Source organism: Glandiceps talaboti, chromosome 1 (assembly GCF_964340395.1).
Source record: "Glandiceps talaboti chromosome 1, keGlaTala1.1, whole genome shotgun sequence".
Taxonomy (NCBI): domain Eukaryota; kingdom Metazoa; phylum Hemichordata; class Enteropneusta; family Spengelidae; genus Glandiceps; species Glandiceps talaboti.
In genome coordinates, this window is record NC_135549.1 from 33,554,638 (window position 1) to 33,578,314 (window position 23,677).

The window sequence follows — 23,677 nt, forward strand, 5'->3', positions numbered from 1 at the left end:
ATTACATCATCTATGCTACACAGCTCTACATCATTGTCATTGGTGTAATTAAATTATATCATCTATGCTACACAGCTCTACATCACTGTCATTGGTATAATTAAATTATATCATCTATGCTACACAGCTCTACATCATTGTCATTGGTATAATTCAATTACATCATCTATGCTACACAGCTCTACATCACTGTCTGGTGTAATTCAATTACATCATCTATGCTACACAGCTCTACATCACTTTCTGGTGTAATTCAATTACATCATCTATGCTACACAGCTCTACATCATTGTCATTAGTGTAATTCAATTACATCATCTATGCTACACAGCTCTAAATCACTGTCATTGGTGTAATTCAATTACATCATCTATGCTACACAGCTCTAAATCATTGTCATTGGTGTAATTCAATTACATCATCTATGCTACACAGCTCTACATCATTGTCATTGGTGTAATACAATTACATCATCTATGCTACACAGCTCTAAATCATTGTCATTGGTGTAATTCAATTACATCATCTATGCTACACAGCTCTACATCATTGTCATTGGTGTAATACAATTACATCATCTATGCTACACAGCTCTACATCATTGTCATTGGTGTAATACAATTACATCATCTATGCTAAACAGCTCTACATCATTGTCATTGGTGTAATTCAATTACATCATCTATGCTACACAGCTCTACATCATTGTCATTAGTGTAATTCAATTACATCATCTATGCTACACAGCTCTAAATCACTGTCATTGGTATAATTCAATTACATCATCTATGCTACACAGCTCTACATCATTGTCATTGGTGTAATTAAATTATATCATCTATGCTACACAGCTCTACATCACTGTCATTGGTATAATTAAATTATATCATCTATGCTACACAGCTCTACATCATTGTCATTGGTATAATTCAATTACATCATCTATGCTACACAGCTCTACATCACTGTCATTGGTATAATTAAATTACATCATCTATGCTACACAGCTCTACATCACTGTCTGGTGTAATTCAATTACATCATCTATGCTACACAGCACTACATCACTTTCTGGTGTAATTCAATTACATCATCTATGCTACACAGCTCTACATCATTGTCATTAGTGTAATTCAATTACATCATCTATGCTACACAGCTCTAAATCACTGTCATTGGTGTAATTCAATTACATCATCTATGCTACACAGCTCTAAATCATTGTCATTGGTGTAATTCAATTACATCATCTATGCTACACAGCTCTACATCATTGTCATTGGTGTAATACAATTACATCATCTATGCTACACAGCTCTAAATCATTGTCATTGGTGTAATTCAATTACATCATCTATGCTACACAGCTCTACATCATTGTCATTGGTGTAATACAATTACATCATCTATGCTACACAGCTCTACATCATTGTCATTGGTGTAATACAATTACATCATCTATGCTAAACAGCTCTACATCATTGTCATTGGTGTAATTCAATTACATCATCTATGCTACACAGCTCTACATCATTGTCATTAGTGTAATTCAATTACATCATCTATGCTACACAGCTCTAAATCACTGCCATTGGTATAATTCAATTACATCATCTATGCTACACAGCTCTAAATCAGTCATTAGTGTAATTCAATTACATCATCTATGCTACACAGCGCTGCATCATTGTCATTGGTGTAATTCAATTACATCATCTATGCTACACAGCTCTAAATCACTGTCATTGGTATAATTCAATTACATCATCTATGCTACACAGCTCTAAATCAGTCATTAGTGTAATTCAAGTACATCATCTATGCTACACAGCTCTACATCATTGTCATTGGTATAATTCAATTACATCATCTATGCTACACAGCTCTACATCATTGTCATTGGTATAATTCAATTACATCATCTATGCTACACAGCTCTACATCATTGTCATTGGTATAATTAAATTATATCATCTATGCTACACAGCTCTACATCATTGTCATTGGTGTAATTCAATTACATCATCTATGCTACACAGCTCTACATCATTGTCATTGGTGTAATTCAATTACATCATCTATGCTACACAGCTCTACATCATTGTCATTGGTGTAATTCAATTATATCATCTATGCTACACAGCTCTACATCATTGTCATTGGTGTAATTCAATTATATCATCTATGCTACACAGCTCTACATCACTGTCATTGGTATAATTCAATTACATCATCTATGCTACACAGCTCTACATCATTGTCATTGGTGTAATTCAATTACATCATCTATGCTACACAGCTCTACATCATTGTCATTGGTGTAATTCAATTACATCATCTATGCTACACAGCTCTACATCACTGTCATTGGTATAATTCAATTACATCATCTATGCTACACAGCTCTAAATCAGTCATTAGTGTAATTCAATTACACCATCTATGCTACACAGCTCTAAATCACTGTCATTGGTATAATTCAATTACATCATCTATGCTACACAGCTCTAAATCAGTCATTAGTGTAATTCAATTACATCATCTATGCTACACAGCTCTACATCACTGTCATTGGTATAATTCAATTACATCATCTATGCTACACAGCTCTAAATCAGTCATTAGTGTAATTCAATTACATCATCTATGCTACACAGCTCTAAATCACTGTCATTGGTATAATTCAATTACATCATCTATGCTACACAGCTCTACATCATTGTCATTGGTGTAATTCAATTACATCATCTATGCTACACAGCTCTACATCATTGTCATTGGTATAATTCAATTACATTATCTATGCTACACAGCTCTACATCACTGTCATTGGTGTAATTCAATTACATCATCTATGCTACACAGCTCTACATCATTGTCATTAGTGTAATTCAATTACATCATCTATGCTACACAGCTCTACATCATTGTCATTGGTATAATTCAATTACATCATCTATGCTACACAGCTCTACATCATTGTCATTGGTGTAATTCAATTATATCATCTATGCTACACAGCTCTACATTATTGTCATTGGTGTAATTCAATTACATTATCTATGCTACACAGCTCTACATCATTGTCATTGGTGTAATTCAATTACATCATCTATGCTACACAGCTCTACATCACTGTCATTGGTATAATTCAATTACATCATCTATGCTACACAGCTCTACATCATTGTCATTGGTGTAATTCAATTACATCATCTATGCTACACAGCTCTACATCATTGTCATTGGTATAATTCAATTACATTATCTATGCTACACAGCTCTACATCACTGTCATTGGTGTAATTCAATTACATCATCTATGCTACACAGCTCTACATTATTGTCATTAGTGTAATTCAATTACATCATCTATGCTACACAGCTCTACATCATTGTCATTGGTATAATTCAATTACATCATCTATGCTACACAGCTCTACATCATTGTCATTGGTGTAATTCAATTATATCATCTATGCTACACAGCTCTACATTATTGTCATTGGTGTAATTCAATTACATCATCTATGCTACACAGCTCTAGATCATTGTCATTGGTGTAATTCAATTATATCATCTATGCTACACAGCTCTACATCGTTATTAGTGTGATTCAATTACATCATCTATGCTACACAGCTCTACATCATTGTCATTGGTATAATTCAATTACATCATCTATGCTACACAGCTCTACATCATTGTCATTGGTGTAATTCAATTATATCATCTATGCTACACAGCTCTACATCGTTATTAGTGTAATTCAATTACATCATCTATGCTACACAGCTCTACATCATTGTCATTGGTATAATTCAAAGTCAGTATGCAGTCTGACTGATATAGATTATTCATGAGCAATTGGTTAAATTAAACTACCACAGGAGGATACTCTGGTTTATATTTTACACTTGGCATATTTGTCTAAGAAGACAATAGAGAGTCACATTGGTAGCTTGTTGACATAGATGAAAAGGCAAATTGACAAATGAGGGTAGTTGACTTACCTGACTGCAGATTGGTATAGATTTTGAATTTCACCAAGTCTGTTCTGCAAAGCAGAATTTGTAGCTTGGAGGCGACGAATCTCAGCTTGGTGATCCATCTCTTGACCTTCTTCCTTTTTCTTCATTTCTCTTTCCAGTTTCTCATTCTTGTCATAAAGCTGTATTCAAAATGTAGCAAATGTTTTTCCTTAGTTGAATGATCTAATCAGTAAGTCATGTACAACTGACATAAACATAATACTACTATTATAATACTAAATCTATAAGAATGGAATCTAAGCTCTGTACCATAGTCTCCAGTTTTAAATGAAGAGAACCTAAAGAAACTCTAGAGTTCAAAGAATCAACTCACAAGAAAGAGTTCCTGCATCATAGTGCTATTCTGTAACTAATAAACTCACCAGAGAGAGTTCCTGCATCATAGTGCTATTCTGTAACTATTAAACTCACCAGAGAGAGTTCCTGCATCATAGTGCTATTCTGTAACTATTAAACTCACCAGAGAGAGTTCCTGCATCATAGTGCTATTCTGTAACTGTTAAACTCAGCAGAGAGAGTTCCTGCATCATAGTGCTATTCTGTAACTATTAAACTCACCAGAGAGAGTTGCTGCATCATAGTGCTATTCTGTAACTGTTAAACTCACCAGAGAGAGTTCCTGCATCATAGTGCTATTCTGTAACTGTTAAACTCACCAGAGAGAGTTCCTGCATCATAGCGCTATTCTGTAACTATTAAACTCACCAGAGAGAGTTCCTGCATCATAGTGTTATTCTGTAACTATTAAACTCACCAGAGAGAGTTCCTGCATCATAGTGTTATTCTGTAACAATTAAACTCACCAGAGAGAGTTCCTGCATCATAGCGCTATTCTGTAACTAATAAACTCACCAGAGAGAGTTGCTGCATCATAGTGCTATTCTGTAACTATTAAACTCACCAGAGAGAGTTCCTGCATCATAGTGCTATTCTGTAACTATTAAACTCACCAGAGAGAGTTCCTGCATCATAGTGCTATTCTGTAACTATTAAACTCACCAGAGAGAGTTCCTTCATCATAGTGCTATTCTGTAACTATTAAACTCACCAGAGAGAGTTCCTGCATCATAGTGCTATTCTGTAACTATTAAACTCACCAGAGAGAGTTCCTGCATCATAGTGCTATTCTGTAACTAATAAACTCACCAGAGAGAGTTCCTGCATCATAGTGCTATTCTGTAACTAATAAACTCACCAGAGAGAGTTGCTGCATCATAGTGCTATTCTGTAACTGTTAAACTCACCAGAGAGAGTTGCTGCATCATAGTGCTATTCTGTAACTATTAAACTCACCAGAGAGAGTTGCTGCATCATAGTGCTATTCTGTAACTATTAAACTCACCAGAGAGAGTTCCTGCATCATAGTGCTATTCTGTAACTAATAAACTCACCAGAGAGAGTTCCTGCATCATAGTGCTATTCTGTAACTATTAAACTCACCAGAGAGAGTTCCTGCATCATAGTGCTATTCTGTAACTATTAAACTCACCAGAGAGAGTTCCTGCATCATAGTGCTATTCTGTAACTATTAAACTCACCAGAGAGAGTTCCTGCATCATAGTGCTATTCTGTAACTATTAAACTCACCAGAGAGAGTTCCTGCATCATAGTGCTATTCTGTAACTATTAAACTCACCAGAGAGAGTTCCTGCATCATAGTGCTATTCTGTAACTATTAAACTCACCAGAGAGAGTTCCTGCATCATAGTGCTATTCTGTAACTATTAAACTCACCAGAGAGAGTTCCTGCATCATAGTGCTATTCTGTAACTGTTAAACTCACCAGAGAGAGTTGCTGCATCATAGTGTTATTCTGTAACTATTAAACTCACCAGAGAGAGTTGCTGCATCATAGTGCTATTCTGTAACTATTAAACTCACCAGAGAGAGTTCCTGCATCATAGTGCTATTCTGTAACTGTTAAACTCACCAGAGAGAGTTGCTGCATCATAGTGCTATTCTGTAACTAATAAACTCACCAGAGAGAGTTGCTGCATCATAGTGCTATTCTGTAACTGTTAAACTCACCAGAGAGCGTTCCTGCATCATAGTGTTATTCTGTAACTATTAAACTCACCAGAGAGAGTTCCTGCATCATAGTGTTATTCTGTAACTATTAAACTCACCAGAGAGAGTTCCTGCATCATAGCGCTATTCTGTAACTAATAAACTCACCAGAGAGAGTTGCTGCATCATAGTGCTATTCTGTAACTATTAAACTCACCAGAGAGAGTTCCTGCATCATAGTGCTATTCTGTAACTATTAAACTCACCAGAGAGAGTTCCTGCATCATAGTGCTATTCTGTAACTATTAAACTCATCAGAGAGAGTTGCTGCATCATAGTGCTATTCTGTAACTATTAAACTCACCAGAGAGAGTTCCTGCATCATAGTGCTATTCTGTAACTATTAAACTCACTAGAGAGAGTTCCTGCATCATAGTGCTATTCTGTAACTATTAAACTCACCAGAGAGAGTTCCTGCATCATAGTGCTATTCTGTAACTATTAAACTCACCAGAGAGAGTTCCTGCATCATAGTGCTATTCTGTAACTATTAAACTCACCAGAGAGAGTTCCTGCATCATAGTGCTATTCTGTAACTATTAAACTCACCAGAGAGAGTTCCTGCATCATAGTGCTATTCTGTAACTATTAAACTCACCAGAGAGAGTTCCTGCATCATAGTGCTATTTTGTAACTATTAAACTCACCAGAGAGAGTTCCTGCATCATAGTGCTATTCTGTAACTAATAAACTCACCAGAGAGAGTTCCTGCATCATAGTGCTATTCTGTAACTAATAAACTCACCAGAGAGAGTTGCTGCATCATAGTGCTATTCTGTAACTGTTAAACTCACCAGAGAGAGTTGCTGCATCATAGTGCTATTCTGTAACTATTAAACTCACCAGAGAGAGTTGCTGCATCATAGTGCTATTCTGTAACTATTAAACTCACCAGAGAGAGTTCCTGCATCATAGTGCTATTCTGTAACTAATAAACTCACCAGAGAGAGTTCCTGCATCATAGTGCTATTCTGTAACTATTAAACTCACCAGAGAGAGTTCCTGCATCATAGTGCTATTCTGTAACTATTAAACTCACCAGAGAGAGTTCCTGCATCATAGTGCTATTCTGTAACTATTAAACTCACCAGAGAGAGTTCCTGCATCATAGTGCTATTCTGTAACTATTAAACTCACCAGAGAGAGTTCCTGCATCATAGTGCTATTCTGTAACTATTAAACTCACCAGAGAGAGTTCCTGCATCATAGTGCTATTCTGTAACTATTAAACTCACCAGAGAGAGTTCCTGCATCATAGTGCTATTCTGTAACTATTAAACTCACCAGAGAGAGTTCCTGCATCATAGTGCTATTCTGTAACTGTTAAACTCACCAGAGAGAGTTGCTGCATCATAGTGTTATTCTGTAACTATTAAACTCACCAGAGAGAGTTGCTGCATCATAGTGCTATTCTGTAACTATTAAACTCACCAGAGAGAGTTCCTGCATCATAGTGCTATTCTGTAACTGTTAAACTCACCAGAGAGAGTTGCTGCATCATAGTGCTATTCTGTAACTAATAAACTCACCAGAGAGAGTTGCTGCATCATAGTGCTATTCTGTAACTGTTAAACTCACCAGAGAGCGTTCCTGCATCATAGTGTTATTCTGTAACTATTAAACTCACCAGAGAGAGTTCCTGCATCATAGTGTTATTCTGTAACTATTAAACTCACCAGAGAGAGTTCCTGCATCATAGCGCTATTCTGTAACTAATAAACTCACCAGAGAGAGTTCCTGCATCATAGTGCTATTCTGTAACTATTAAACTCACCAGAGAGAGTTCCTGCATCATAGTGCTATTCTGTAACTATTAAACTCACCAGAGAGAGTTCCTGCATCATAGTGCTATTCTGTAACTATTAAACTCATCAGAGAGAGTTGCTGCATCATAGTGCTATTCTGTAACTATTAAACTCACCAGAGAGAGTTCCTGCATCATAGTGCTATTCTGTAACTATTAAACTCACTAGAGAGAGTTCCTGCATCATAGTGCTATTCTGTAACTATTAAACTCACTAGAGAGAGTTCCTGCATCATAGTGCTATTCTGTAACTATTAAACTCACCAGAGAGAGATGCTGCATCATAGTGCTATTCTGTAACTATTAAACTCACTAGAGAGAGTTCCTGCATCATAGTGCTATTCTGTAACTATTAAACTCACCAGAGAGAGTTCCTGCATCATAGTGCTATTCTGTAACTAATAAACTCACCAGAGAGAGTTCCTGCATCATAGTGCTATTCTGTAATTTAAAGTCATCTTCTTGACTAACCATCTTCATTTGTAGATGTTCATTTTCAGATAACAGAATTTCATATTCCTACAAAAATGGGGGAAAACATCATATTTATTTCTTTGGTATTGAGAGTTCATTTTAAATGTACACTGTCTGGGATGGTAGTAATCTGATCCAGTACATGAGATAAAAGATTGTTGACTACCACTCTTTCGTCTCTTAATTTTACATACTCAAATGCACAGTAAAGAGTGATTTTGCTAATATCCCTTGAAAGTTAAGATCATGGGAAGTAGTCAAGATCTCAAAAAAGATTGCTCCTGATAAACAGAAGTACACACTTGAATGAAGTCTGCATTTGGTAGAAAAACAAATGGCATGAGCACTAAATTGATGACTGTGCATTTCCCTTGTTCTTTATTATATGTGCCCAAGATTTTTTCAAAAAATACCACCAATGGCGTTGTAGCACAACTGTACAGTTTTTAAAAATGTTTATTCATATGCTAGTCCATGCTAATAATAGGTGTTCATTTGCTGAATCCAGTTGCCTATCCAACCATGTTGTTATCTTTGAGATATACATGATCATTTGGCTGTTGCTATGGGTGTGGTCATGTTGTTAGATATATTTGCATAAATGTTTGAATGTCTTTTGTTCACTTGTGTATGAAATTCTGATATTATCTTGTTGCTAGGCACATTTGCATACATTTTTTAATGTATATTCATTTGTCTAGTAATCCTCTTATCTTCACAATATATGTGAGCATTTGGCTGTTGCTATGGGCGTGGTCTTGTTGCTAGGCATATTTGCATATATGTTTTGAATGTTTACTCACTTGCCTACCTTACGATGTTGTTATTTGACCAAAATATATACTGCCATTTGGTTGTTGCTAAGGGCGTGGTCATGGTTGCTAGGGCCAATTTTGCCAAAAAAAATTGAAGAAAATTTGCAGAATAACACTTTCAGAAACATCTCACCAAGTTTCAGACTCATTGACCAAGTACTTTTTGAGATATAAGTTTTAGACCAAAAATGAACATTTTTACACCTAATTTGCATATCACTCATGGAATCATTGTATGCTTAAAGTGTACATGCAAAGGTACATACTTTTTTTCGTAATTATGTTTATTTTGCCATAAAAATAAAGGAAATCGGGTTTGTAATAGTACAATATAATTCTAACACGAGAAATTGCGCGAAAAATGAGGCACTCTCGGCTCAGCCACAGAGCACATTCAGGTAAGTACCTCTCATTTGCATATGGATAGGACAGGATTTGGAACTTTATGACGTCAATGCAGGAACACAAACGCATTCATCAGTGTATCTCTACATGTAAATCCATTATGGTCGAACCAGAAGGTCAACTTCAAAACCCGTTTTCGCCAGAACCCGACGTTGAATATTGGTCAGATTCCTCAAGCGTAGAGCAATACACTCCAGCATTAACATCTGATGGTGTGATTTAGCCAAATTCATTCGAACCGATCGCTAGCAGTAAGATAGTTCCTCTGGTAGTGAATGAGTATGTCCTAGTGAAGCTGTGTTGTTTACATAAAGTAAAGGCTGTTATCAGCGTCCTTTGTTGACATAACTATTCAATGGGTGGAAAACAGCTCCTCCAGACAATGTAATCGAAACGAAAATTATCTAATATTTCTATACCCATCAAACATACAGAGATCGAATGAGAATGGCTTCAAGAGTTCACCATAATATTCTCTCAAGTTGTTCAAATGTAGCATGTGTCGTAACAGTACATTTGATCTATGGATGACCATTCAAAATCTTCGCGAACGTAGACCCGCAAATTCGTTAGAGCAGAACGTTTTGTTGGATAACCATCCCTCTTGAAAGCTCTGTGTACACATACTTTATTTCATTTTTTACTGTGTTCATTACCATCCACACAGTGACATGAAGTGGTTTCATCTTCTTTCAAAGCACGGCCCATGTTCACTGAAGCCGGCCGTACTGTGGTGTATTGTGTATTGCCTCCGACCATTTTTGTTTGAGTTTTTTTATGGATAGACTTGTCTTACGTTGTGGAAGTTATTTGACCTGGGAGCGTGAAGCTTAGTGCTGACTGTACTTTGCTGTGTCCATCGACTTTTGACGTGTGATTGGCATGACACAGTAATTGTTCAGGTAGACAAAACAATGGAAACAAAAATAGCAACATTATAATGAGCGTTGCGTCTTTTTACTTTGATATGATTCCGACGATGTACATGTGATGAACACTACTTCCATGATGTGATGTATCACAATGAAAACTATCGACTCCCAGCAACATGGAAATCAAAACATACATTACCGTCCAGTTTTTACATGATTTCAACTGCCTTTACCCATTATTACTCAGTTATATCACTCAGAAATGTGTGTAGGATGATCTTTCACTGTGGGTGCTGCCGACAAAACACCAAGGAACCATTGTTGTCGGAAGACTAAACTGGTACACCACAATATGTACAGTTACAGATATGCAGATAATACTATATGGCAAGCGTAATTAGTAATTCATAAGTAAACATTTCACAAAGGCTTAGAGGGCTTTTGTAACACGTGGGACCTCGACACCTTTCGTGAGCTGGTTGAGGTGCCGAAGTTAGTCGAAGCACAGGGGATTAAGGGGCAAGTATTTTTGTGACTTTCTTGTCAATGCGCGCAATATTTAGAGGTATGAATGCAATTTCATTTATTTTTATGGCAAAATACACATAATTACGAAAAAAATTATCAACCTTTGCATGTACACTTTAATACATGTATATCTTTGTCCATACATCCCCAGATGCATTCCCATTAAATTTCAGCCCAATCTGCTCAGTAGTTTTGGAATTATAGATTTTTAACCAAAAAGACACATTTTTAGCCCTAATTTGCATATCACTGATGGGACCATCTATCATGAACAATTCTTAGTAAAAACACCCTGAAGAATGTTTCACCCAAATTTCAGCCCAATCTGTCCTAGTTTTTTGACCAAAAATCCCATTTTTTGATCCAAATGACAAACAAGATCATTTTGATTTGAACAATTTCCCAACTAGACACCCAAGGTAATGGATCCACCAAATATCATGACAATCGCTTCTATGGTTTTCGACTTTAAGTTGTTTACACACACACACACACACACACACACACACACACACACACACACACACACACACACACACACACACACACACACACACACACACACACACACACACACACAGACATCTGGTGATCCCTATAGCACTACTGAACCTCAGTTCAATTGTGATAAAAACAGCACACCGATGTAGCATAGGTGTATATGATATCCCATCATAATTTCAGTCTCATTCATCATAGTTGTCAAGAAATTTTTTTTACTAAAATTGACATTAGTAGACCTAGTTTACATATCACTAATGGGATTATCATGTTGTCAATACACTTTCACCTACACATCCCCTGATACAACCCTATTAAATTTTCAGCCAAATCTTCTCAGCAGTTTTGGAATTATAGATTTTTGACCAAAAAGACACATCTTAGCCCTAATTTGCATATCACTTATGGGATCACCATGTCATGAACAATTCTTAATCTCAACATCCCTAAGAATGCTCCAACCAAATTTCAGGCCAATCTGCCAAGTAGTTTTGAGTTTACGTTTTTTGACCAAAAATGTGATTTTTTTAAACCAAATCACACACCTGTGATGCAATCATTTTGCTTTGAATAATTTCCCAACTATACACAAGTAATGTCCCCACCCAATACCAAGGCAATCAGTCAGTCAGTTTTTGAGATTAAGTCATCCACCCACCCACCCACACACACACACACACACACACACACACACACACACACAGACAGACAGACAGACAGACAGACAGACAGACAGACAGACAGACAGACAGACAGACAGACAGACAGACAGACAGACAGACAGACAGACAGACAGACACACACACACACACACACACACACACACACACACACACACACACACACACACACACTTGCACTATGCCTACAGTACTACTGAACTTCATTACTTCAGTTGTGCTAAAAAATATTATCCACATGCTGGTGCAGCTTTGTTGTTACCTATGCAATATGTAATTTTATCATTTTACAGTTGTTTTGGGCTATGATAGTTGCTAGGTGACTGTATATCATTTTACAGTTGTTTTGGGCTATGTTAGTTGCTAGGTGACTGTATATCATTTTACAGTTGTTTTGGGCTATGTTAGTTGCTAGGTGACTGTATATCATTTTACAGTTGTTTTGGGCTATGTTAGTTGCTAGGTGACAGTATATCATTTTACAGTTGTTTAGGGCTATGTTAGTTGCTAGGTGACTGTATATCATTTTACAGTTGTTTTGGGCTATGTTAGTTGCTAGGTGACTGTATATCATTTTACAGTTGTTTTGGGCTATGTTAGTTGCTAGGTGACTGTATATCATTTTACGGTTGTTTTGGGCTATGTTAGTTGCTAGGGGACAGTATATCATTTTACAGTTGTTTTGGGCTATGTTAGTTGCTAGGTGACTGCTTATATCATTTTACAGTTGTTTTGGGCTATGTTAGTTGCTAGGTGACAGTATATCATTTTACATTTGTTTTGGGCTATTTTAGTTGCTAGGTGACTGTATATCATTTTACAGTTGTTTTGGGCTATGTTAGTTGCTAGGTGACAGTATATCATTTTACAGTTGTTTTGGGCTATGTTAGTTGCTAGGTGACTATATCATTTTACAGCTGTTTTGGGCTATGTTAGTTGCTAGGTGACAGTATATCATTTTATAGTTGTTTTGGGCTATGTTAGTTGCTAGGTGCCAGTATATCATTTTACAGTTGTTTTGGGCTATGTTAGTTGCTAGGTGACTGTATATCATTTTACAGTTGTTTTGGGCTATGTTAGTTGCTAGGTGACAGTATATCATTTTACATTTGTTTTGGGCTATGTTAGTTGCTAGGTGACAGTATATCATTTTACAGTTGTTTTGGGCTATGTTAGTTGCTAGGTGACAGTATATAATTTTACAGTTGTTTTGGGCTATGTTAGTTGCTAGGTGACTATATCATTTTACATTTGTTTTGGGCTATGTTAGTTGCTAGGTGACAGTATATCATTTTACATTTGTTTTGGGCTATGTTAGTTGCTAGGTGACTGTATATCATTTTACAGTTGTTTTGGGCTATGTTAGTTGCTAGGTGACTGTATATCATTTTACAGTTGTTTTGGGCTATGTTAGTTGCAAGGTGACAGTATATCATTTTACATTTGTTTTGGGCTATGTTAGTTGCTAGGTGACTGTATATCATTTTACAGTTGTTTTGGGCTATGTTAGTTGCTAGGTGACTATATCATTTTACATTTGTTTTGGGCTATGTTAGTTGCTAGGTGACTGTATATCATTTTACAGTTGTTTTGGGCTATGTTAGTTGCTAGGTGACTGTATATCATTTTACATTTGTTTTGGACTATGTTAGTTGCTAGGTGACAGTATATCATTTTACAGTTGTTTTGGGCTATGTTAGTTGCTAGGTGACTGTATATCATTTTACAGTTGTTTTGGGCTATTTTAGTTGCTAGGTGACTGTATATCATTTTACAGTTGTTTTGGGCTTTGTTAGTTGCTAGGTGACTGTATATCATTTTACATTTGTTTTGGGCTATGTTAGTTGCTAGGTGACAGTATATCATTTTACAGTTGTTTTGGACAATGTTAGTTGCTAGGTGGCAATATATCATTTTACAGTTGTTTTGGGCTATTTTAGTTGCTAGGTGACTGTATATCATTTTACAGTTGTTTTGGGCTATGTTAGTTGCTAGGTGACTGTATATCATTTTACATTTGTTTTGGGCTATGTTAGTTGCTAGGTGACTGCTTATATCATTTTACAGTTGTTTTGGGCTATGTTAGTTGCTAGGTGACTGTATATCATTTTACAGTTGTTTTGGGCTATGTTAGTTGCTAGGGGACAGTATATCATTTTACAGTTGTTTTGGGCTATGTTAGTTGCTAGGTGACTGCTTATATCATTTTACAGTTGTTTTGGGCTATGTTAGTTGCTAGGTGACAGTATATCATTTTATAGTTGTTTTGGGCTATGTTAGTTGCTAGGTGACTGTAAATATCATTTTACAGTTGTTTTGGGCTATGTTAGTTGCTAGGTGACTGCTTATATCATTTTACAGTTGTTTTGGGCTATGTTAGTTGCTAGGTGACAGTATATCATTTTACAGTTGTTTTGGGCTATGTTAGTTGCTAGGTGACTGTATATCATTTTACAGTTGTTTTGGGCTATTTTAGTTGCTAGGTGACTGTATATCATTTTACAGTTGTTTTGGGCTATGTTAGTTGCTAGGTGACAGTATATCATTTTACAGTTGTTTTGGGCTATGTTAGTTGCTAGGTGACTATATCATTTTACAGCTGTTTTGGGCTATGTTAGTTGCTAGGTGACAGTATATCATTTTATAGTTGTTTTGGGCTATGTTAGTTGCTAGGTGCCAGTATATCATTTTACAGTTGTTTTGGGCTATGTTAGTTGCTAGGTGACTGTATATCATTTTACAGTTGTTTTGGGCTATGTTAGTTGCTAGGTGACAGTATATCATTTTACATTTGTTTTGGGCTATGTTAGTTGCTAGGTGACAGTATATCATTTTACAGTTGTTTTGGGCTATGTTAGTTGCTAGGTGACAGTATATAATTTTACAGTTGTTTTGGGCTATGTTAGTTGCTAGGTGACTATATCATTTTACATTTGTTTTGGGCTATGTTAGTTGCTAGGTGACAGTATATCATTTTACATTTGTTTTGGGCTATGTTAGTTGCTAGGTGACTGTATATCATTTTACATTTGTTTTGGGCTATGTTAGTTGCTAGGTGACTGTATATCATTTTACAGTTGTTTTGGGCTATGTTAGTTGCTAGGTGACTGTATATCATTTTACAGTTGTTTTGGGCTATGTTAGTTGCTAGGTGACAGTATATCATTTTACAGTTGTTTTGGGCTATGTTAGTTGCTAGGTGACTGTATATCATTTTACAGTTGTTTTGGGCTATGTTAGTTGCAAGGTGACAGTATATCATTTTACATTTGTTTTGGGCTATGTTAGTTGCTAGGTGACTGTATATCATTTTACAGTTGTTTTGGGCTATGTTAGTTGCTAGGTGACTATATCATTTTACATTTGTTTTGGGCTATGTTAGTTGCTAGGTGACTGTATATCATTTTACAGTTGTTTTGGGCTATGTTAGTTGCTAGGTGACTGTATATCATTTTACAGTTGTTTTGGACTATGTTAGTTGCTAGGTGACAGTATATCATTTTACAGTTGTTTTGGGCTATGTTAGTTGCTAGGTGACTGTATATCATTTTACAGTTGTTTTGGGCTATTTTAGTTGCTAGGTGACTGTATATCATTTTACAGTTGTTTTGGGCTTTGTTAGTTGCTAGGTGACTGTATATCATTTTACATTTGTTTTGGGCTATGTTAGTTGCTAGGTGACAGTATATCATTTTACAGTTGTTTTGGACAATGTTAGTTGCTAGGTGGCAATATATCATTTTACAGTTGTTTTGGGCTATTTTAGTTGCTAGGTGACTGTATATCATTTTACAGTTGTTTTGGGCTATGTTAGTTGCTAGGTGACTGTATATCATTTTACATTTGTTTTGGGCTATGTTAGTTGCTAGGTGGCAGTATATCATTTTACAGTTGTTTTGGGCTATGTTAGTTGCTAGGTGACAGCATATCATTTTACAGTTGTTTTGGACAATGTTAGTTGCTAGGTGGCAATATATCATTTTACAGTTGTTTTGGGCTATTTTAGTTGCTAGGTGACTGTATATCATTTTACAGTTGTTTTGGGCTATGTTAGTTGCTAGGTGACAGTATATCATTTTACAGTTGTTTTGGGCTATGTTAGTTGCTAGGTGACAGTATATCATTTTACAGTTGTTTTGGGCTATGTTAGTTGCTAGGTGACTGTATATCATTTTACAGTTGTTTTGGGCTATGTTAGTTGCTAGGTGACTGCATATCATTTTACAGTTGTTTTGGGCTATGTTAGTTGCTAGGTGACTGTATATCATTTTACAGTTGTTTTGGGCTATGTTAGTTGCTAGGTGGCAGTATATCATTTTACAGTTGTTTTGGGCTATGTTAGTTGCTAGGTGACAGTATATCATTTTACAGTTGTTTTGGGCTATGTTAGTTGCTAGGTGGCAGTATATCATTTTACAGTTGTTTTGGGCTATGTTAGTTGCTAGGTGGCAGTATATCATTTTACAGTTGTTTTGGACAATGTTAGTTGCATATTAGTTACATTTCTTCACATCACACATCACTGCAACACATTTCTTCACATTACACATCACTACATCATATTTCTTCAAATACCCTAGCAACCATGACCACGCCCATAGCAACAGCCAAACGGTCATGTATTTCACAAAGATAACAACAGGGATTAATAGTATCATCACATTCCTTCAAATTACACATCACTCCATCACATTCCTTCATGTTACACATCACATCACTCCATCACATTACTCCATCACATTCCTTCATGTTACACATCACATCACTCCATCACATTCCTTCACATTACACATCACACCATCTATCTGCATACAGGAGTACATACTTACATGTGCTTTCTTGCTTTTACTGATAGCCTGGAAATGGATATAACATAGATAACTTAGTTTGTAATTCATAAATTACAATGAAATAATACATCAAATATGTCACAACACTGTTTGTTTTCTTAAATTCTCTAGACAATATTTTGCAGTGAGCTTTCATACTGAGCATTACAACATAGTCTATTTTCTACATACTTCAAGTATTACAACACACAGCCTAGTTTACATACTGAGTATTACAACATACAGCCTAGTTTACATACTGAGTATTACGACATACAGCCTAGTTTACATACTGAGTATTACAACACACAGCCTAGTTTACTGACTGAGTATTACAACATACAGCCTAGTTTACATACTGAGTATTACAACACACAGCCTAGTTTACTGACTGAGTATTACAACACACAGCCTAGTTTACATACTGAGTATTACAACATACAGCCTAGTTTACATACTGAGTATTACAACATACAGCCTAGTTTACTGACTGAGTATTACAACACACAGCCTAGTTTACTGACTGAGTATTACAACACACAGCCTAGTTTACATACTGAGTATCACAACATACAGCCTAGTTTACATACTGAGTATTACAACATACAGCCTAGTTTACATACTGAGTATTACAACATACAGCCTAGTTTACATACTGAGTATTACAACACACAGCCTAGTTTACTGACTGAGTATTACAACACACAGCCTAGTTTACTGACTGAGTATTACAACACACAGCCTAGTTTACTGACTGAGTATTACAACATACAGCCTAGTTTACATACTGAGTATTACAACATACAGCCTAGTTTACTGACTGAGTATTACAACACACAGCCTAGTTTACATACTGAGTATTACAACATACAGCCTAGTTTACTGACTGAGTATTACAACACACAGCCTAGTTTACTGACTGAGTATTACAACATACAGCCTAGTTTACTGACTGAGTATTACAACATACAGCCTAGTTTACATACTGAGTATTACAACATACAGCCTAGTTTACTGACTGAGTATTACAACACACAGCCTAGTTTACATACTGAGTATTACAACATACAGCCTAGTTTACTGACTGAGTATTACAACATACAGCCTAGTTTACTGACTGAGTATTACAACACACAGCCTAGTTTACTGACTGAGTATTACAACATACAGCCTAGTTTACTGACTGAGTATTACAACATACAGCCTAGTTTACTGACTGAGTATTACAACATACAGCCTAGTTTACATACTGAGTATTACAACACACAGCCTAGTTTACTGACTGAGTATTACAACATACAGCCTAGTTTACATACTGAGTATTACAACACACAACCTAGTTTACATACTGAGTATTACAACATACAGCCTAGTTTACTGACTGAGTATTACAACATACAGCCTAGTTTACATACTGAGTATTACAACATACATCCTAGTTTACTGACTGAGTATTACAACATACAGCCTAGTTTACTGACTGAGTATTACAACATACAGCCTAGTTTACTGACTGAGTATTACAACATACAGCCTAGTTTACATACTGAGTATTACAACACACAGCCTAGTTTACTGACTGAGTATTACAACATACAGCCTAGTTTACTGACTGAGTATTACAACATACAGCCTAGTTTACATACTGAGTATTACAACATACAGCCTAGTTTACTGACTGAGTATTACAACATACAGCCTAGTTTACATACTGAGTATTACAACACACAACCTAGTTTACATACTGAGTATTACAACATACAGCCTAGTTTACTGACTGAGTATTACAACATACAGCCTAGTTTACTGACTGAGTATTACAACATACATCCTAGTTTACTGACTGAGTATTACAACACACAGCCTAGTTTACATACTGAGTATTACAACATACAGCCTAGTTTACTGACTGAGTATTACAACACACAGCCTAGTTTCATGTAAGTAATTGGCCCAAAACTGACCAAGTACGGGCAGAGTTACGAGCTCGCAAGTCTCAAGTACGAGTGACGTCTGAACGTATATATACGGGTAACGTAACGAGCTCGTAAGTCTGAAATACATACTGAGTATTACAACATACAGCCTAGTTTACTGACTGAGTATTACAACACACAGCCAAGTTACTGACTGAGTATTACAACACACAGCCTAGTTTACTGACTGAGTATTACAACATACAGCCTAGTTTACTGACTGAGTATTACAACATACAGCCTAGTTTACTGACTGAGTATTACAACATACAGCCTAGTTTACTGACTGAGTATTACAACATACAGCCTAGTTTACTGACTGAGTATTACAACATACAGCCTAGTTTACTGACTGAGTATTACAACATACAGCCTACATGTAAAACTTTTGCAATATTAAATTACCACTCAACATACATTGTACAGAGAACTTCCATTATTGTTGACAGCTTATTTTACAACTTTGGTCTTGAAAACAATGAGTCAACAGTGGTACCCATCAATACTTACCTTGTTAGCTTTTTGTAATTCTTTCTCATAGGATGTTGCTGTACTTCTGAGAGTACTTAGTTCTAAAAAAAATATATATAATACATAATTATGTACTAGAGATTACTAATAATACAAGTCATTGAGAATGACATAGTCCCAGGGATCACTCTGGGCCGCGATCACACTCTATTTGCGCTGTCAAAACAAAAATATCGCGTCCAGAAAACTCAATTGGGACACAAAATCACACCGTCGATACTAATAGCGCGTCACTGTGATAGATACGCGACATCATATCTAAGCTTTTGTTTACTACTAATGTACAGGGCCTAACAGTGCATACTACGCATGTCTTTTGCTGCCCTCAGGCGGCTTCAGGCGGCAAGGTTTATCTGCATCATGCCCCTTTCAAACAGTGTCTATGATTGGTTGCCGACATGAAGGCAGGCGCTCATCGACAAATCAACGGAGTTGATACAGTAAATGTTCATTACTGATTAGTCACACGTACATGTGTACGTAATGGCGCTTTCAAAGACGTCGGGTGCCAGTACGAGTGCAATCTGATTAAAATCTGATATTAGATAGGCTGGTTTTCCTGCATTTACCTTTATTCCATCGTTATTGCATCTTTTTCGTGAGTTTTTTTTCCCCGGGGAAAAAAAATGGCATTCGCCCGGGGGAAAAAAACTCACGAAAAAGACGCAATAACGATGGAATAAAGGTAAATACAGGAAAACCAGCCTATCTAATATCAGATTGGTACGAGTGGGACCAAGAAACACAAATGCTCTGTCTTGGACTATTGTACAAAAGTTACTCCTTCGCTGGGAACTAATCTGGATTCGACTACATTCGCTAGTGAGGACGAAGAATGGGTATGTCCTGGTGTAGGTCGATAGACAAACCGGAAATTTCAAAATAATTGGCTGGCTATGTATGGGTCGTTTTTGCGTCACGATAAGGACAAGGGAGAAATGTTCTGCTCCCTTTGCAGAAATCTACAGTTAAGGACAATGATGTACAATGCAAGACAAGTATAGGAGTTATAGACCGTTGACGTGGTATTTTCCTATGAAATAAATGTTTCATGAAGTTAATATGTTGATGTGTATGTACTGTGTTTATTTGTACAGTAGCAAATTCTAGTATGAAAGTTGATATGAAATCCATAGGCTTATGATTACAATTATATATATATATATGTGTGTGTGTGTGTGTGTGTGTGTGTTACAGTGTATACCAGTATAATATACACATGACGCACATACAGTTGCCATATTTTTACTTCCGTCCCACACAGTTTTCAAATTGTCTCACTCATTTTCTCCAAATGGGACATTGGCTCATGCAGCTCTGGAGCCAGGGTGATCCCTGTAGTCCCCGCTATGATTGGGTTTTAAGGAATTATCACTACTCTGATCACGCAACAACACTTGTGAACCTAAATCAAACAGACTTAGATATATTGTGTCTGCTTGTTGGACATGGAACATGCCTACAACAATAAAGGATGGGTCGGGTATGGGGGATTGTATCACGACGAAAATGGATATGCACGTGTATGTCATAGAACACTGTCCTAATACCAACTTTGAATGAGATCTGTTCAAGCATGTCTGAGTTATGGCTTTGGACATGGAAAATTCGCAAACAAAATGGCTGCTAGGCGGCCATATTGGATCGTATCATGACAACAAATGGATATGCACATGTATGTCATAGAACACTGTCCTAATACCAACTTTGAATGAGATCTGTTCAAGCATGTCTGAGTTATGGCTTTGGACATGGAAAATTCGCAAACAAAATGGCTGCTAGGCGGCCATATTGGATCGTATCATGACAACAAATGGATATGCACATGTATGTCATAGAACACTGTCCTAATACCAACTTTGAATGAGATCTGTTCAAGCATGTCTGAGTTATGGCTTTGGACATAGAAAAATCGCAAACAAAATGGCTGCCAGGCGGCCATATTGGATCGTATCACAACAACAATGAATATGCACATGTATGTAATAAAACACTGTCCTAATACCAACTTTGAATGAGATCTGTTCAAGCATGTCTGAGTTATGGCTTTGGACATGGAAAATTCACAAACAAAATGGCTGCCAGGCGGCCATATTGGAAGGAACTCACGATGAAAATGGATATGCACATGTATGTCATAGAACACTGTCCTAATACCAACTTTGAATGAGATCTGTTCAAGCATGTTTGAGTTATGGCTTTAGACAGGGAAAATTTGCAAACAAAATGGCTGCCACATGGCCATATTGGATCGTATCATGAAACAAATTGACATGCATATGTATGCCATTGTATGTTGCCCCTGTACCAAGTTTGAAAAAAATCGGTCCTGGCATCTCCAAGAAACGGCTGCGGATGGACGGACGCACGGAGGGACGGACAGATGGAACCCAATCCATAAGTCCCCGTCCCGGACTTCGTCCGGCGGGGACTAAATACTGTATACATATGTATGTATACCATGGTGTTTGGAAGGTGGTAGATCCTTACCTTACATGTATGTTGTATACAGAAGGTCAGAGTTGCAGAAATCATTTGATTTTCTATCATGGCATTGCAGAACAGGAGAGAGAAACATGGGACAATTGTGATGCTAAGGTCAGAGATATTATACATAGTAAATTTAATGTTGATGACAGAAATTGGTGTAGAGAGAGCTCATTGTCTGACTAAATCAGCAGCTACACAAGGACCCAAACCTGTTATTGTTAAGTTCACAGCGTACATATCTAGATCTAAAGTCCTGAAAGCTGGAAAGGATCTGTTAAAGAACGTCAATCAAAGAGGACTTCCAATCACTAACTCGCACAACTCATCGAAAACTCCATCTGTTTCTCCAGGTAGCTATTGATGATGGTAAACGGGCATTCCTACGTTTTGACAAGCTCGTCATAGAAGGAGAACATTTTCACTTTGCTGAAGCCACAAATGACATTCATAGACTATAGGGATGTGGCCAGGCCTTGGAAGACAGAACCACAAATGACATTCATAGACTATAGGGATGTGGTCAGGACTTGGAAGACAGAACCACAAATGACATTCATAGACTATAGGGATTTGGCCAGGACTTGGAAGACAGAACCACAAATGACATTCATAGACTATAGGGATGTGGTCAGGACTTGGAAGACAGAACCACAAATCACATTCATAGACTATAGGGATGTGGTCAGGACTTGGAAGACAGAACCACAAATGACATTCATAGACTATAGGGATGTGGTCAGGACTTGGAAGACAGAACCACAAATGACATTCATAGACTATAGGGATGTGGCCAGGACTTGGAAGACAGAACCACAAATATAAATGACATTCATAGACTATAGGGATTTGGCCAGGACTTGGAAGACAGAACCACAAATGACATTCATAGACTATAGGGATTTGGCCAGGACTTGGAAGACAGAACCACAAATCACATTCATAGACTATAGGGATGTGGTCAGGACTTGGAAGACAGAACCACAAATGACATTCATAGACTATAGGGATGTGGTCAGGCCTTGGAAGACAGAACCACAAATGACATTCATAGACTATAGGGATGTGGTCAGGCCTTGGAAGACAGAACCACAAATGACATTCATAGACTATAGGGATGTAGTCAGGACTTGGAAGACAGAACCACAAATGACATTCATAGACTATAGGGATGTGGCCAGGACTTGGAAGACAGAACCACAAATGACATTCATAGACTATAGGGATGTGGTCAGGCCTTGGAAGACAGAACCACAAATGTGAAACTCTCAGTTGTGCCATGGAATACAAACAGGTTGAAAATCCATTGGTCAAATTATGACTTGATAAACTACCTTTATAGATTGTCAATTGTTAGAATTTGTGAGACTTTTGCAAATATTTATGATAGCATGATTGTCTCACGAAAACTTCTGAAAGACGATACGTAACCATTCCACACGACGTATCATCCAACTGTAGCTATCTATACAATCACCGTCGTAAAATTTGAGTCGTAGATCCGTCATCTGAATTTAAGCATATTTAGTGTGAAACAAATTTCAAACTAAATTAAACCTCTTAGATTCATACTTTTTGATCTTATACATTTTTAAGTTACTTCAAATGAAATTTGTAGTAGAAATGTGAAAGAAATAATTCATTTTATGTCATGAA

At 36.7% G+C, this 23,677-nt stretch overlaps 1 protein-coding gene across 1 annotated transcript in view; it reads right to left on the reverse strand.

Annotated features, from left to right (window-relative positions):
* The window catches only part of LOC144435964 (GRIP1-associated protein 1-like), a 143,769-nt gene that overhangs the window by 108,874 nt on the left and 11,218 nt on the right, over window positions 1-23,677 (reverse strand). Inside the window, exons 3-6 of the mRNA XM_078124612.1 lie at window positions 19,514-19,575; window positions 17,028-17,054; window positions 8,335-8,442; window positions 4,014-4,171 (exon numbers count right to left, since the gene is read on the reverse strand). Coding sequence (XP_077980738.1) covers window positions 4,014-4,171; window positions 8,335-8,442; window positions 17,028-17,054; window positions 19,514-19,575 — 355 coding nt within the window. The remainder of the gene's footprint in view (window positions 1-4,013; window positions 4,172-8,334; window positions 8,443-17,027; window positions 17,055-19,513; window positions 19,576-23,677) is intronic.